At 41.3% G+C, this 14,586-nt stretch overlaps 1 protein-coding gene across 3 annotated transcripts in view; it reads right to left on the bottom strand.

Moving 5' to 3' along the window:
• The window catches only part of gdf11 (growth differentiation factor 11), a 25,313-nt gene continuing 10,727 nt past the window's right edge, over nucleotides 1-14,586 (bottom strand). For 2 of the 3 annotated variants that reach the window (XM_076756069.1, XM_076756078.1), the window contains 2 exons: nucleotides 6,150-6,523; nucleotides 1-2,047 (listed from right to left, as the gene is read on the bottom strand). In XM_076756069.1, the coding sequence (XP_076612184.1) occupies nucleotides 1,670-2,047; nucleotides 6,150-6,523 (752 nt within the window). In that variant the 3' untranslated portion in view covers nucleotides 1-1,669. Of the gene's footprint in view, nucleotides 2,051-6,149; nucleotides 6,524-14,586 lie in introns of all 3 variants that reach the window. The other variant, XM_076756061.1, reaches the window with a different exon arrangement.

A 14,586-nucleotide genomic window follows, 5' to 3' on the forward strand; every position in this document is an offset into this window, starting at 1 on the left:
TTTTCTCCATTATGATGCTGACGATACAGTTGAGGTGGAGGTGGATGGGGGCATTTCTAAACGTAATGAAACATGTTCTCTGAACTAAAGTCAGTGGTTGAGTTACATTCTCTTTATTTTCTTTTTTTTTTTTGCACGTTATGTGGTTTGTTGTGATTTATAAAAGCTATCATTTCTGAGTACAGTACTGCAGTTAAAGGATTTTGCATTATTTCCATCTTTTCTGAAACTAGTGTTGAGGAAAAAGTGAATGAACTGGCTTGATACGAGCAACAAAGCTACTGCTTTTTTAATTTCCGCGTATTTTTATTACACAGATGTGAACTCTGTTGTAAGAACGAGTGTGTGCACTTCTAGTGGTAATACTGTTGCTATGTTTGTGCTATTTTCTGCTCAATAATTCATTCAGGTTACAGCAGGGTGGACATTTGAGCATACTGACACCCTCGAGTGTTTTATTTCAGGGTATAGATTCTGCGTTTGTTATTACATGCTCAGTCCCAGGCCTCTTCAAGTTATGAAACAGTGCATTTACTTCTCTGTTTTAAACATTAAATGCAAAAGATGAAGGTGTTAAAGTGTATTTTCCTTTGTTAGATAGAAGAAAGGAGATCTTGTCGTCCTGAAGGACCCTGCTCCTCCTCCTCTGCCAGGCGGTGCCAAATGACTTCAGAGTGCATCTACATTACAGTTTTGTTTTAGACTGAAGTGTGCAAGTGAAACCTAAATCTGTATTGTCTACTCTTGCAGAATGGCAGAAATAGCTATACTGGCTTTATGAACCACTTTGAAAGATAGAGTTAAATAGTATAACCCCCTCTCTCCCTTTTCCTTTTTGAGTTTTACAAGACTACAAATAAAAAAAGATCAAAGTAACTGTGAAAGGTTTCGTAGATACTCGAGAATATCACACTGGGGTGTTATACATTAATAGAGGGTATAGGTTTGGTTTTGGATCTCCTCAACACTTTACATCTCTAGAGCACATCTCTAAACATGTGTAAACAAGATTTTGGATTTATACTAAGAGTACTTCTAATGGTAAACCGTTCTCACATTAGCACAGGTTTTGTTCCTTTTGTTAAAGTGATGGATTGCAAAATAATTCTGATCATGCCCCCTTGCAAACATTTTTTGTGGATCAAATCTCACCCGTAAGTAAGTAAGTGTATATGTGAAATGAAGCATTTCCAAACTCACTTCAGGACTGAAATTGCTTTAAAAATATTGTAAATGCTTATGTCTCCTGTCATCTCAATCCACTAACCTGGACATTTCACAAAGATACCATTTAAAAAACAAAATCTTTAAAAACCCACAAAACTAACACATACTCTATAACATAGTTTTGTCTCATTTACCGTTTTCTGAAGCTGCTCCACAAGGACAACCTCTTTAAATCATTCATAATGTACTGTATTTCCATCACTCAGTTCTTTTTTTGATTCATGTTTCATTTAAAACTTTTTTTTTTCTTTTTTTCTTTTTTAACAGTTAGAATCAATTTAATTACTGGAAAAATGGAAACCCAGTGAGATGATTTTGTGGCTGAGCAAAAGTGAAATCTGGTGCCGAGGAGTGGGTTCTGGTGCCAGGGGAGAGCTCCATAAGGGTTTTGGGTGGTTTGATGTGATGGTGGCTGCACACACGTGTGCGTTTCCCCTGCAGCCTAAGAGCAGCCACATCTATCCACCACCATCCCTGGGATTTTGCCGTGAATGATCTGCTGCTTGTCATTGAAGTAGAGCATGTTGATGGGGGACATCTTGGTCGGAGTACAGCAGGGTCCTGCGGAGCCTCTGGGGTTGGCGTGCTGCACCAGGTGGGTGTGCGGGTATTTCTGCATGAACATGTACTCGCATTGGCCGGAGCAATAGTTGGCTTTGTAGCGTTTGGGGGCAATGATCCAGTCCCAGCCAAACGCCTCGAAATCCACAGTCAGGGGGTAGCGACAGCAGCGAGACTCGGTGGAGTGCTCGTCGCAATCCAGGCCGAGGTTTCTCCGAGAACGTTTGGTCGTCTCAAGAACCTTCACTTCCAGGAACGGCTGCTGGAATCAGGGGGAGGAGGGGCAGGAAAGAGACAAAGAGGTGGTTATAAGAGAACAACAGCAACAACATGGCTGACATGTCAATTAGGAAAATACAACAAACATTTGATAATTCTGTCCAGCCACCAAACTGAAAAAAATCTACATTGTAAAATGTGCACATTTGCTCTTTTGCTGAGAATTTGATGTGTGTGTGCATTAACTATGGAGCTAGAACCAGTTTTAATGCCCTTTGTTGCTTGTTTTATGTCTCTGGATGACACTGATCTTAACCTGCCTTTAAATCTGACCTTGATTAGCCAGTAATGGAGTTTGCTGTCTGTTGGGTCAACAGCCACAGCAGCCAGTGAGCACTGTATCTCCCGATGTTTAGAGAAATAAGTGAGAAAAGAGCCGTTCATCCATTCTGTGGCTCTGTGTAAAGGGGAACAACTGTTCTACAGTTCCTGTTAAAATCAGCACATGCCTGACCAGTGTACACGAACAGTTATGTGATATGTGTTTTCAGTTGTGTTAATAAGGATTGAGATTATTTATGAAATGATGCTAAAACACTTGTCTCAACTGAGATCGTTTTAGTGTAAATGTAGCCTTCATCTGTATAGAAATTGAAGCATAATATGAAAAGTTGCAGTTTAAGGAAGAGTTACACATTTATTGAATGTGCTGCCAAGAAGACATACTGACATATTGTGGCATGTTAATTTTGCTTTAAGAGGGTCTGAGGACAGTTACACCATTAATAAAATGATGACAGTAATCTGGAGTGAGGGAATTCTTTGGTTTCGTCACATGTGCGATTAGTAATATTAAAAATGGTTGCATCTCATTTAGATTTACCAGTTCTAGGGGTACTGTTTACGATGGTTCACTGGTATAACTTGACCCATGTTTTTCCTTCTATTGTAAGTTAAAATGTCTGCTGTGAGAAAAGTTTGTTTATACATAGTATCTTTGTCACGCTGAGAGAACAAAGAGCTTCACAAAGGTCTTACGGACCAAAACTTTTATGCAAAGGTGGACTGCATATGGAATTTGTTTTTTCTTCAAGACACATACATACAAATCAATTTACAACTGCACATATTCTGTGGTCAATCCAGGTGTCAGCTAACCTGCAAACTCACAGAAACATGACAACTAAGTGGACTTCTTCTGATACCTTACTACCATTAAGAATCAATAAAGCAATAATTAAGTGTTCATAAAGTGGCCACAAAGAGAAAAGTAAATAAGTATTCTAATTCAGTAATTTCAGGAGAAAAACTAGCCAAGAGAGATAACAATAGAAAAGAATTTAAAACATCTATGTACATTTAAATAAATGTGACTTTGCATAAGAATTATTCCTGGCCAATTACACCAGTAATCAAAATGTAGTCCAAGTACAAAATAAATGATTTCTGCAACAATAAAACACAAACTGATGATCAACTATAAACTGTTACAACAGCATCCCAACAAGCTGTTTTCACTAACGACACAGCAGCAAAAGCACAGGTAGAAATGATCAAATGAGTGAAGGCTGCATTCCATTTAGCTGCTCCAGTTTTCTGGTATTGTGAATGCTGGCTCACTGTCACATTATCACGGCTTACTGGGACACGTGAATAGAACAGAGCTATTATTAATGTTATTAGTAATGCCTGAGCTTTACTGAGCTTTAAAGTGCAGCAGTTTTCAGTCCCACGACATCAGCATCACATCTTGATGGTCTCCCATCACACCAAGCAGTTAACGGCATTCACCAGACACAGCGGCGGTTAATCGGTTCTAGAGACTATTAAGACATTGTGCTAGACGTCAGTCAGAGAAACAAAGCTTTGTTGTCACACATAGTTAACTGTTAAACTCTCAGTAAAACCCTCTATATCCATTTTCCTGACACGTGTTGGTTCGGTTTAACTCGGCACATGAGCCCAGCTCGGCAGAGATTTGCACCTCCATCATAACACGGCTACCTGCTTGAAGGTGTGTCTTTAACTGATGTTTAGAAGCAGCACCCACAGCAGGAAAGTCACAGGTGTCATTGATAACATTAAAAAAACGAGTGCATCCCATTTAGGTGAGCCAACGTCGGTTTTGAGCATCTATGCTTCTGAAATTGTTGTGAAATTCAAAATAATATATTTTAACTCTTCCACAAACATTTCAAGTTTCTTAATGTTCTATTTCCTAAATCAGGTCTCATCATTTTTTCCACTGCAGTGCATCTGAAGTCCACCAACATCTCAGATTAGAGGGGAAAAACATTTCTCTGCCTGACCCAGCGATCCCTGACCCGGGAGGTCATCTGCAGACTGCCATAACCTTGACCTTTGGGCAAAGCAAGAGGATCAAATATTTTACTCCATCATGTTTGTTTAATAAAACCTTCCTCTCCCCACAGTGATTCCAGCTGGGCTCGAGCACAGTTTTTTGTGACGCATTCAAAAGAGGAAATAAGCTAAAAGGCCGTCGGGGTGAGACCATGTCAGCTTGGCCTTTAGGGCTTTTGTTGCAGAAAAAAAGACCCAGAGGATCAGGGAGAAGCAGAGTTTGACTCTTTCTTTGCTTGTTGTGTTTTGTTTTATTTTGGTACACTTGCCTGTGTTTTTGATCTTTTCCTTTTTTTTTGTTCAAGAATAATATTGCACACTGCTGTGTGCTCAGAGGGCAGCGATTTATTGGCCAAGACACCAGAGCTGACCTCTGATATGTGTTGTGAAGATCTGACCCAAATGACCACTTGGTAAATATTTGGCGTTGCTTAACTGGGATGACTGGCCTACATAATTCAACATAGATGTTGTACGTAACTGTCAGTCGCAGTTACTCTGGGATTTCTAACTGGATTAATGGTTCACGGATGGTTTTGCTTTAACACTGAAGTTTGAACTCATTCGTGCAAACCCATCCATTACACGAGACATAAAGCCAGTACATTTTTAAAATCCTGTTCTCAGAGGCCCAGAAGCATCCCTTCAGCATGAGGATAAATGATCCACAGTCTGAGGTGAAAATCTGTCGAGGAACGCCCAAACTATTCAGCGGAACATTTGGTCAGGATTTTTTATACTTATTCTTGAACTGTGCATGCAGGGATAACTTCAGTTTTCGCCATCACATGGACAGAAAAAAGCTCTGCAAGCTACAAAATTGGAAAAAAGTGCATCTACACAGAAGATGCACATTAAATTTAGGACTTTTAAAAGACAACTATGATGACTATATGAGACACATTATGATGCAGTTTATGTGCTCCAGCATTAGTTAGCATGTGGAGTAACTTAGCAGCAGAGGATGCGGTGATGACTTTGGTGAAGGCAGATCCAAACAAAGCAGCTGTGTTTTCTCTGGACTGAACTAAATACAGAGTGGTCGTGACTGGCATGTTCAAAGTGACTGCTGTGGTGATGGTAGTTCAGAATACATGCTTCAGAACATGGCTGGTTTACAACCTCCACATTTCAAGTAGTATTTTGTTATTGAATCTTAAATGACTCAGACTGCAGCTCTTCCTGTATTCCTAAATGTAAACAGCCTCCAAAAATCTCTTGCAACAATTAAAACAAACTAAATGTTTGACTTGAAGACATTTATAGCCAGAAGTTAGAGGATGGAGGTTTTTTTAACTCCCACCTTCAACAGATCATTTGCCCACTGCTGTTTGATGCCTGCTGGCTTAAAATCATCCTTTTCTATGTGCATATTGACAATCGGTGTCTTTAAACTCACACAACAAATACATTTGTGTGTTTTAGGTGAACCTGTGTGTGAGCGGGAAGCTGTTCTCTTCACGGTGTGACTGTGTGATTCAGGCTGTGAGAACGAATGCAGCTTCACAGAAACATCGCTCTGAGTGCAGGTTTGTTTCTATTTTAAGAGTCGACAGTCATAGAGAATAAAAGAAAAGATGTGGAGAGATTCAGAAAGTCAACTGAGGTTCAGTCCAGTTATTAATACACGGCCACATTTCTCTTTGAATCGAGGTGTTTTCTCTAACGTGCTTTTGGCTGCCCTCCCTTGATCGAATTTGCATTAGCATGCATTAGCAGCATCTGAGCTACAATTGACGTGATTCCCCCCCTGCCCCAGGGACAGGTCTGAGGGTCCTTACCAGCCCCTCCTCCCCGGGTCGCAGCGAGGTAACTGCCAGGTCATTGCCGCTCTCATCAAAGGCGTTGATGTCGATTCCCCAGTTGGTGTGGGGCTGTTTGAACCAGTTCTGCAACACGTGCTTAAAGTCAATACTTTGCCAGTGGCCGACCCTGGAGTTGAGCTCTATCTTCAGGGAGCGGATGCGGATGTGGCGGCTGCCCTGCTCCGTCACGGGCTTCAGCCGGAGGATCTGCAGGTAGACGGTGGAGGTCTGTTGCAGCGGCCGCAGGTACACCCACAGCTGGGCCTTCAGCACCTTGGTGAACATCAGTTTGGGGCTGAACTTGAAGAAGCAGCAGCTCGGCTTCCCGTTCACCTGCACCAGGGGTTCCGCTGTGGAGAGGAGGACAGTTACATTTACATACGTACTGTATATACATTAAACTGTAAACAATCAAGATCAGCATCATTCAAATAGCACTGAACACTGCACTGGCTGTGAATTGCCAGTGTCCCCAGTTCTGGTCCAATCAGGGACCTTTGTTGGATGTCATTACCCAGCTCTCTTTCTCTCCTACCCCCTGCCTCCCAAAAAAAATTAATTCTTTCATACCTCTGCTGCAGCGTGCATTTTGCTTCAGTGTGGTGATAAATATTACTGCTAGAATGTTGGTGAAATTTGGGGTTCGGCAGGTGGAGCTCTTCTCTGTCTGTTCCCGCATCGCTGGCTCCAAAACAACACGCATAATCTTTCATCCACTCAGTGTACATGAATATATATATCTAAGTTGACCTACACAAATAAAGATAGAACTTTGTTAATCCTGAAGGAAGTTCTTGAAAACACACAGTATGAAACAAGAGCATCTCTCACAGGCTGCCACCGGCCGGCACCACAACTACAGAGACAGCTGCATCCACGCTCAGTCGTCCACCAAAGGAACCAATCGTAACACTCTAATCCATGTATTGTTAATAAATACAATCATATTCAGCCACATAACTGAAAGGGAACGTCCCTAATAGAGTCAAGCAAGGGCTATTGAAGATATAAGAGAATTTACTCCCAAAGGGGCCACAGAATCAACAGCATCTCTCAGCAGTTTTCTGAGTGACCACCATTAGCTCAGGCTGTTTGACACAGCGTTCATGAATTCACACAGCAAACAGGAAAGTTTTATGATTGAAGAGCTAACTCTTTCCTCTTTTAATACTAATAAAGATGATGCTCTGCATGAAGCGACACATGAAGACAGGTAGCGTTATTGTAAGTGAGGACGCTCTGATTGGACACTGTGTTTACTCTGTGCTTTCATCCATCACCAGTCATTCTGAGCTACATGAGCCTCAGCACAGTGATGAAATGCTGCTGATGATTAGAAAGCAGAAGAAAGCAGTCAATCAGACACTAAAACTGTTTCTTCTCTGACAGTTTGATTAATTCATCTGACGGACACTTCGGGCCTGAAACACACTCTTCCTAATGTAGTAAAGTGGAAAGCTTTAAGTGAGCAGTTAACGGTGTCGTGACTCCTCGGTAGGTAAAAATCACAGTTGCAGTTTTTTGGACTCAAGAAAGATGTGCATGTGTTTTCCACACTGATCATAATGTGTTGCCACGTGTTTGTGTGACTCCAATGTGTGAATTATTGTGCAGTTTATAGTTTATTAAGACACTGCTGTTGTCAGCATGTCGCTTATTTTCTAGAGGAAAGTTTTTTGATCTGTTATGAATATTAACAAGGATGTCAAACTTCACATAGACCTGGAGTCCATATCATCTACAGACATACATCCTAACCTATACTGATCCAGAGGAGATAGTCGGTATTCCCTTCACAGCATGACATGGTAAAACCGTAGCACCTAAACTGACTTTTTGGAAACTGCCATTCTCTGTGACTGCTCATTTTAGCCACATCTGCATGAAGGCTGTCGGTTATCATATGTGCACATGGTCCTGTTGTTTTGTCCATTCAGTCAGGTTACATTTGTGATTACATCAAGGTTGGACAAACAGATACATTTGCATATTAAAACAAGGATCAGTAATGGTGGCCAGTGGCCAGATGGTAACCTTAGATTCCCCTGGGTCAGTATAATGAAATGGTCTACCCCTACGTTACAACTAGCGAAATTAAAACATCTCAAGTTGTTTTAGCGGCTCACCCTTGCTGGAAATATATTTGGGGTGTGGATTAAGGGTTATGTCAAAGAACACAAGGCGTCTCCTAAAATAGGCAGATTTATTCCTGTCATGATCCTTCGGCTCTGGTGTTTCTGTGATTTGCACCACATGTCAAATCTGCACATGGTTCATTTACATAGATCTCCATCTGATTCATGACATCCATCCATTGCATTCATACATTCATTTCCATGTAAAGCGTTCATTTATTAAGGGAAATTTATTCCGCATCTATCTGGCATAATAATGTGCCAACAGAGTACAATAGAATATATAATCTGCCCATTTTCTCTGAGCATATTTGACATATTACAACCAAGATTTCAGCAAATAAACTGCCGTTTTCTGTCATTTATCTTGCAGATGAGTGTTGTTGTTCTTCCATTAAAAAAGCAGATAAAAAAACTGTATGGACCTGCCAATCATTGCTAAATCTGAGGTTGCTCAGGCAACCTGAAAATGCTTCCTGGGTCAAAAGGTTATTTGGCATCTCAGCCTAGTTAAGAAATGGGATCAGGGGTCAAAACCGTCAGCCTCTTTACATCTCAGGGGTGCTGGGGAGGGGCTGCCCTAATAGCCAGATTGAGTTTGAAGGTCAAGGTCGACCCATGGCAATGGTAATATGTCTTTCTTCACAACACGCTTTTGGGTTTTTTTTTTTTTTTTTCTTAACCAGAGAATCATGTAAAATCTCAGAGACACAACAGTGCTGAATCCGCCACAGTTTGTTTTTGTTTTGATTAGGGTGGAGATTCTCCAGCCAATAGTGAATTGTTTATCAAACCTCAATTGACCAGGAGAGAACACTGCAGCAGGCTGTTTTTTTTACACTAAACAAGTGTTGTAATTGAATTACGGGCATGCATTGAGGGATATGAATTCACTGAGGTACAGATGGACTATCCATTAGACGAGTCCTGGGCAAAAATTGAATAAGGGCCAAGCCAGGGACAGACGTGGTCCTTCAGCCTGTATTTCCAGGGACAGTCATTAGTGAGTGTAAATTATACAGTGTCTCACGCTGGACAAACAATATGTCAATGTTCCTTTTGGTGGGTTGCTGGGGTCACGGCAATTAACGTGGGTGGTGTTGTGTTTGCTCATCAGCACAAAACTGGGAATGAATGATTCTGCAGTTTGCTTGGGGTTTGCTTATGATTACTACTTTTTGTTGTTTTTAATCGCTGCACATGGGAGACTGACACACAACCAGCTCTTCCTTTGCAAACAGTTTTTCTATCGCTTTTGTTGAGTTCCTGTTTTTTTTTTTTTTGGGGGGGGGGGGCAGCAAACACTGCAGAGCTGAAATGGTTCAGTCTCTGGAGCAGAGGCCTTTCTTGAGAAGGAGTAATCTGAGAAGCAGAGCCCGTACAGCGTGATCCAGTTAGGACCCCGGTTATTAAACACACATGCACAACACATGAGCTACGTCACGTTAAACAATGCCTGCATTGATAGGTGAAATCAATTTGTGCCTTTATAGGTCCTGTAAGTGCACAAGTAAAGAGGAAAACTGTGGACGATGAATGAATGCCTGCAGCTTAATTACACCCAGCATCTTGGCAGAGCGTTCCACTTGTGCAGAGCGAGCTAAGCTACCTTGTAAAGATTAGAAAACCAATGAGACATTTAATCCTTCTACCTGCACTAACTTTGCTCCTGCTGCCATAACACATTATTGTTAAAAGAGCTCACACGTTTTTACTGCAGGACTTTTTTTTATGGCTTAATTTCCTGAACAATTTGCTCACTTATAGGTCAGTGTTTTGACGCTCTGATTTCAATCCTTCAGTAAGGATATGAGTGCTGATTTGCATCCAGCACCACCTACTGGGGCAATAACACCTCTCTGTTCAGTTAAACTGAAGATGAAGCTAGAAACTAGTCTGTATACATTAGTACAACTCTGCTCATTTTACTTACAAAAGTAAAAACCAAGTTAAACCCAAGCAAGTAAGTATGGACAGAGGCTGTGTTTTTCCAAAGGAAACAGGCTTGTTTGCTTTCCCTCCTCATGTTTCCAGCCTACTTCATTATTACAGCAGCTTATTTCCCTGTGGTATAATTGCAGCATATGCAGCGCATGAATTTTACTGCCAGCACGCAGCGGGCCTGCAGGTGAGCCTATCAAACATCTGGTGGACTCCCTGGGTACCTGTGTCCCATACTTAGTCCAGAGCCTCCTATATGTGCATGTTGAGGGAGACTTATAGAATATAAGGGTTTATTCACCATGCCATCTGTCCAATACACCCGTAGCCTGTTTCAAAGTTAAATGCTTTTAATAACTAAATGCAGTAATGTAACTGAGGGGTACAGGGGCAGGAGCCAGTTAAACAGATGGAGAGGGGAAGTCAAGGTGTAGTTATACAATGAATAGTTAACACATGTTACCAGTGATGGTGCTTAAATGTTTGCCATGTGGTAAAAATGGTAGATTATTGATTAGTCAAATGGTTATTTAATCATTGATTTGCACAACACATATAGAGAAAAGCAGTAAGTTCACAAAGGTTTCTAATTTTTATTTATGAAGACTGATTTCTGTACTGCTGCATCCCACGCACCCCCATGCCATCAACTTCAGCTATGAGGAGCAACCTCACTATACTTACTGCAATCATAAGGAGCCCATCCAGTGATCATAACAGGACAAAATACATAACAAAGTCTCTTGTGTCAGCTTAAGATCTGAGAACCAAGAACTGCTTCATATCCTTCTATCAAAATGACTTCACCTTGCTTTCCAAATATCAGACAGCAAAGTGCAAAAGTAAACTAAATGATGAATTTGCTTCACAGCAACAATAATGTTTGATAGTCTTAATTTAAAAATGACCTTCACACTTCTATCCCTTATTTGAAAAGAATTTCATTAGAGTTCACTCTTTTATCCAAACTCTCAAAAGGCAGTCGTGTGCATATTGTTTACACATGCTGTAACTTGTCCCAGTCAGGTGACAATCTGCTGCTGAAATGGTGTGGGGAGAGAAATGGTCACTTATTGTTATTGTCCAAATGGATAATGCATAATGGTATAAACCTAGATAGGACTTTCATTTGCATATATATCTATATTTTCTTTTCTTAATGGGAAATGCAAATGTGCCATTTTGTGGTGAGTGTGTGTTTGGGAGCCTTCATGTTGAATAAATGTGACTCTAGGGTATCCCCACGCACCTCGGCATATTAATCATCGTGACACGTTCACGACCCTTCTAATAAGACAGGGGCCACAGTGCACCCCCTCAAACATCCCATCCCACCCCAGCCCCACTCCCTCTTTGTCTCTCGGCCAGTCCCAAGGGATGGGAGAGGGTGGTGGGGGAGGCCGGGCTCGAGCTGTGGATGGAGGAGGAGCGGGGGGGTGTGTGAAGTTAGACCCCCTCATTCAGAAGCCCTCCCCTGGGACAACGGCAGGCACAAGACTCCTATTAGGACTGAGCACAGTAGCCCCCCAGGAGCAACAAAAGACACCTCCTAATGCTCCCTGTTCTAGCTCAGTGAACACACACACACACACACACACACACACACACACACACACACATACACACACAGGGAAATATGCATACACACATAAACACACAACATTCACAAGCTCCAAACTGACCGTCTTCAGCGAACAGCTCAGTGTTTTTAGTGTTGGGGTTATAGTATTTGTTTGTATTATAAGGGGAATGTCTGCGGGACATCTCCAGCAGGACAGAGGATGAAAAGAGCGAGCGTGCAGTGAACTGCAATAAGGTGGACAGCTGGACAGCAGGAAGCATGCTGGGGTCTCACCGCTTGTGTCTGTGTGCATCCACACATGCACGCAAGACGCTAACGTCAGAGGACAATGTTTTGTTTGCAAAAGTTCAATCCCAAACTTTTGACACAAGCTTATGAGTAAATACTAAGACGTGTGAATTCAGCGCTGCCATCACATTCTTTTCTTATTGTATTTACAGGAAACACTGCAAGATGAAAGTATAAGACACCAGAGATCAGTTGTTATATTTCCAAACTATCACAGCTGAGGGATGCTCATGTTTGAACCCACTGCATTATAGCCTCTGATCATAATGATAAACTCCATGTCATGCTTGTAAAAGTACAGAGAAAGCACATTTTGCTCTTTAAACTAAAATGACAAGGCCAAAACTAAACGAAGCACTAGCTTTGTGAAGTCACACCAGCTCCAAGTAGAAACTCTAATTTGTTATTATCATGTTTTTTTTAACAGTATTTGTTGTATTGTTGTTATTTTATTTTATTTTATTTTATTTTTTCTAGCATTTCTGTTTTATTTATGATAGTGACAGCTGCAGTGAGACAGGAAAGGCAGGGAGAGAGAGCGAGGATGACATGCAGCAAAGAGCCTCAGGCTGGAATCAAACCGGGGCTGCTGGGTAACGACTGAGCCTTGATACATGGTTCATGCTTTACCAGGTGAGCTACTACGGTGCCCCTGTATTATCAATATAGATTTCACAGTTATATTTTCCTCCTACTGAGAGTTTCAGACAAATTTTACAAAGTACATCAGGATAGTGTGATTGCATCTACTCTCTAAAACTTCTGTCAATCAGCTGAACCTTCATTTGCATAAACATATCGCAAACTACAAATCAGTAGTTGGACATTAGTTTTAATCCTTAGTCTTAGTCTGAAATGTGCTGCAGTGTGTTAGTTTATCCAAGTGTCTCTGGCATTCAGTTTGGCAGTGACCCTCCTGTGAGATAATCGTTTCAGAAATGGCTGAAGCCCTGAGGCGAGGGCTTCAGCGGGAATGTAGCACAGCAGCACCCAATTTGACTGCCTGTTCAATAGTCTGATAACAGTCAAATCGGGAGCCCAGAGGTGACGGATGGAAAAAGGAAGGAAGAGAATAAACACTCGAGTGATTATATGGTAAGATTTTCAGCTATTATCATTCATGATGACAGAAACTTAAAACTGTTGCAGATGTAACGCAGATCATCTCTTGATTTGCAGGCTGACCATGTGTCAGTGACAGGGGATAATGTGCTGTATACTCCTCAGGTATTTCACTGGTTAACATCTATCGTGGAAATGAAAAAAACTGCTATATTAACAGACTCCAGTGCTGGTCATCAAGCTCAATGTAACAAGCACAGCTAACCCAACATGCATGAGTGCTGATCATCTGCTGTGATCTTGTTTGAGCAGAATCACAAAAAGTAAGCTGAATTCATTCATTGGGTACAAGGTGGACCAAATTACTACAACTCTACCTGCTGATCTATGAGCCTATTTCACACTATAACGAGCTACAAGTGACCTTCAACAACACATGCTGTATTACCACTGGCTAACACATTCTGGGCAAGTTTGACCTCTATGATCAGTTTCTGTCAGGCGACATATTGGTGTCTTTATCCACAGTTACTTTTCAAAGAGTTGCACATTTATAGTATAAACACATTCAGAATTCAGAACAGCAACTTAGTTGTTAATGTAAGATCTTCTGAAGAAAAACATTCATTAAAGATTAACACTAATGCAGATCAATGAAACCAGGCTAAGAACCAGGTCTGACTCTCCACAGTCCATCTGAGAACAGCTCCAGGAATTTATATTAAAGTACACATGTGACATTGAGGACCAGTGGGTTTGGTCATTGTCAGTAGTGCATTGACAAAGATGGGATCCCTCACCGGCTTCCCAGCCAATTGTGTTTTCTGGAATGAGTGACCAACCAGGAGGTATCGCTACCGGAAACTGAGGTGAGAAATCCGCCCCTGTGCCGCCCATGTTCATGACACTGTACATGACTTTTGATACTTTAAACACAAAGTAATAAAAACAACTCTCCTAAATATGCAGATGACATCCACATGTATCTCTCTGACTGAGTGATAATGCTCCCTTTGACTCAGCAACCAGAGTACTCAACAAACCAATGCTCAGATACAGACAAAACTTCCTCATGAGCCTCTCTGGTGTCTGATCCAAACTAATCATGGAGAAACACCATTTAATTATGATGCTCCACATCATTAACTTCCACAATATATAAGACAATGATCATGTCTGAAAGCAGGTTAAAAACTAGTTTGCTCACAATCTTAATGCCATTATTCACATTAGACTTTCATCCTGCGTTCACCTCTGTCTGATTTTTCTAATTCAGTTGGTGTCCAGTGTTTTTTTTTTTTCCATTATTTAAACTCTCTTATGCCTCATGTGTAAACTGTGTTTAATGTATTTTAATCGTGAACTTTTAGCCCGCTGCCTTGCACAACAATCCATCTAATCCAGC

This window comes from Chaetodon auriga, chromosome 2 (assembly GCF_051107435.1).
Source record: "Chaetodon auriga isolate fChaAug3 chromosome 2, fChaAug3.hap1, whole genome shotgun sequence".
Classification (NCBI taxonomy): domain Eukaryota; kingdom Metazoa; phylum Chordata; class Actinopteri; order Chaetodontiformes; family Chaetodontidae; genus Chaetodon; species Chaetodon auriga.